The sequence below is a fragment of the Trachymyrmex septentrionalis genome, unplaced genomic scaffold, assembly GCF_001594115.1.
Source record: "Trachymyrmex septentrionalis isolate Tsep2-gDNA-1 unplaced genomic scaffold, Tsep1.0 scaffold112, whole genome shotgun sequence".
NCBI classification, from domain to species: domain Eukaryota; kingdom Metazoa; phylum Arthropoda; class Insecta; order Hymenoptera; family Formicidae; genus Trachymyrmex; species Trachymyrmex septentrionalis.
The window spans coordinates 1,069,700-1,072,393 of NW_017304248.1; the positions used below are offsets into that span (position 1 = coordinate 1,069,700).

The following is a 2,694-nucleotide window of genomic DNA, read 5'->3' on the forward strand; positions in this document are numbered from 1 at the left end:
CGTTACTATTAATCATTGTTATTATCGCAGACATTGTGACCTTGCCAGGGCAGCATGACGAGATGCGACACTCTTAATGCAATGCACAACGACGGGTTTCTTCGACCAAACGGCGGTCATATTTGAAGCTGAAGGAAGAGAAAGGTGAGTAAGAGTAGATATACATACGCGCGTACGAAGATCAATGCTTTCAATGCTACTTACTTTGCATACATCTTTTGTCTATTTCTGTATAGCAATACGGTATACCATTTATAGTCTATCATGACATTGACACGATTGTCGAAAATATTCCCTAAAATCGATATCCAGATAATTCGATTGTGAGACTTCTCGTATGTCGCCCCGACTATTAGCTAATCATCTCTCATCATTGTATTGTTTATACAATATATTTTCTTAAAATATACGTATTATTTCAAAATCGGTTCAGTTTTAAAGGTTCAGTTTTAATACTACGAGAATCTCAATTGTTTAAAAAGTTTGTTTGTACCAAAATTATTTTCTTATAATTATTTAGTAATGATTTGAAATTGGACTTATGCATACATAGAATAAAAATACATAAGAGATAAAATATATTAAAACTAAAAAAAATGTTTAGGACTCAAGAATATAATATAAAAATATAATCATATCAATGCGAGCTGAATTATTCAGTTTTAGTATCATGTGAAAATGCTTATCGCTATATATATTTGCGATTTCTTTAAAATTATCAGGCTGATAACTTTATAGATCATAAGTGCGCTATTGAAAAATTTGGATTATTTTGTAAAAGTAAATAATTATCGCTAGATTTACGACTTTTCTTACAATGAGAGCTATGGAACGCAGGGAGATCGCCGCTGATCATTAATGTAGTGTCGAATAACGATAAGCAGACTCGTTTTTATAACATGGGAGATTGCTTTATGAATTTTACATACAAAAAAATATTAGTATTAACGAAATTCGCTAAATTTTAGAGGATCTTATTCTTACGGCCTAAGAGGAATCCTTTGAAATTAAGAGAAAAATATACTAAACACAATATTTTTTCGTCTTGCATCTGCAAATCTTGCTGTTCTTAATAACAGAGATATTTATATATACGGTTAATCTCCAATTTTAATAGTGTTCTTGTTAAAATATTAATTTAACAATTGCATTTCAAAAGAAGTAAAAACATGTATTTCAGAAGCTCAGAAGGCATATCTCGAAGAAACTTTAAAGTCTTCAAGAGACTTTCCAATTCGATTTGTATATGCCTTCTTATAAATTTGTGAATGTCTTTTTCTTACGAGTAGAGCGTCCATTTCGTGATGCGGTTGCGTACTTAGTTCTTAAGTCCGATCTACTAGCCCAATCTAGATAAGATGCAGAACGCGGATTATGAGCAGGAAGTTGGGTGAACTTCAACTTTCGCGTCCTATGTATTGCGGTCTGCGACCTATTATGTGGGGTCTACAATAGAAGTAGCGGTCATAAAGTCTTAAGTCGTAGAAAATTGACCAATCATAGTCGATTATTCTTCTCAGATTCGTCTGTGATTGGTTAATTTTCTACGACTTAAGACTCTACGACCGCTACTTCTATTGTAAACCCCGTATCAAGCGTCGTCTACACTGAACAGTAGCAGTAGAGGCTAGACATGTCGGGAGTAAGCTGATTTTCCGGCCCAGCCAGAAATGATTGATCGATTAACGTCAAATCGATGTTAATTTAACATTGATCGACGTTAATTTGACATTGATCGATACAATCTCTTGTAGCTGGGGATGTAACAGGGGGTAGAGTAAGTCTGTAAGTGAGATAAATTTCAACCATTTCGTTAGAGGATTTTACTCTTCATTTATAGCTCATGCGTCCACTTTTTTATAGATGCATTACATGCTCTATGTAAGATTTTTTACTTAGAGAAAAGGAATTCGATTTTGATATGTGATATCACAAGGTGAAGGTGATTGGAGCTGATTCTCTAATACTTAATATTTATTATCATTTTTCATTTATAACGTGATAATATGTGCGCCCCGATGTCTTTTTTTTTCAGATAATGACACAGCTGAATCGATCGTCCAGATCGATGAAAGGAATCGAACGGAATTACGAATGAAGTTGAAAAGAAACGCGGTGGACAAGGAGGAGGAGGAGGACGCAGAAGAAAAACACAAGATAGAAATCATTCATCCAATATCAGACAAACGAACAAGAACATTAACGTTAATGCTACGAAAGATAACTATTTTGCAATCGCGTTGGTGGTCGACAACTTGAACTTGTCGTCACTTCGTGTGTCCGATGCTGAACGAAAGACTCGAGGCGGACAATACATTGGCGGACGGGGAACGTAATGTTAGTGCCGTGGTTACCGGTCCGACGTTCTCATCGTTATCGCCGTCGTGTACAGTGCCCTATATCGGCACCGACCAGGACTACGTGTTCGAAGGTGGCGGTATGTCGATGTTGCAGCAGCTTGGTGCAGGCGGTCGCGGAAACACCGATTGTATTAGTGGCGGAGGAGATCTCGGATTCAATGCATCGATAGGAGGATCGGGGACTGGATTAGGTGGTGGGATAGGATTCGGTGGAATCGGTACTGAAGGAACTGCAGGAGGAATTGCAATAATGGGAGGAAGAGGAGGAGGAGGAGGAGGAGGAGGAGGAGCAGCAGGAGGAGGAGGAGGAGGAGGAGGAGGAGGAGCAGGAGGA

The 2,694-nt window shown here is 37.6% G+C and overlaps 1 protein-coding gene across 1 annotated transcript in view; it reads left to right on the plus strand.

Annotated features, from left to right (window-relative positions):
- The first annotated feature begins 2,283 nt into the window (after positions 1-2,283).
- Positions 2,284-2,694, plus strand: part of LOC108752614 (potassium voltage-gated channel protein Shab) — a 51,906-nt gene continuing 51,495 nt past the window's right edge. Inside the window, 2 exon segments of the mRNA XM_018493580.1 lie at positions 2,284-2,668; positions 2,671-2,694. The exon segment at positions 2,671-2,694 is cut by the window's right edge and continues 692 nt beyond it. Of these exon segments, the coding sequence (XP_018349082.1) occupies positions 2,284-2,668; positions 2,671-2,694 (409 nt within the window).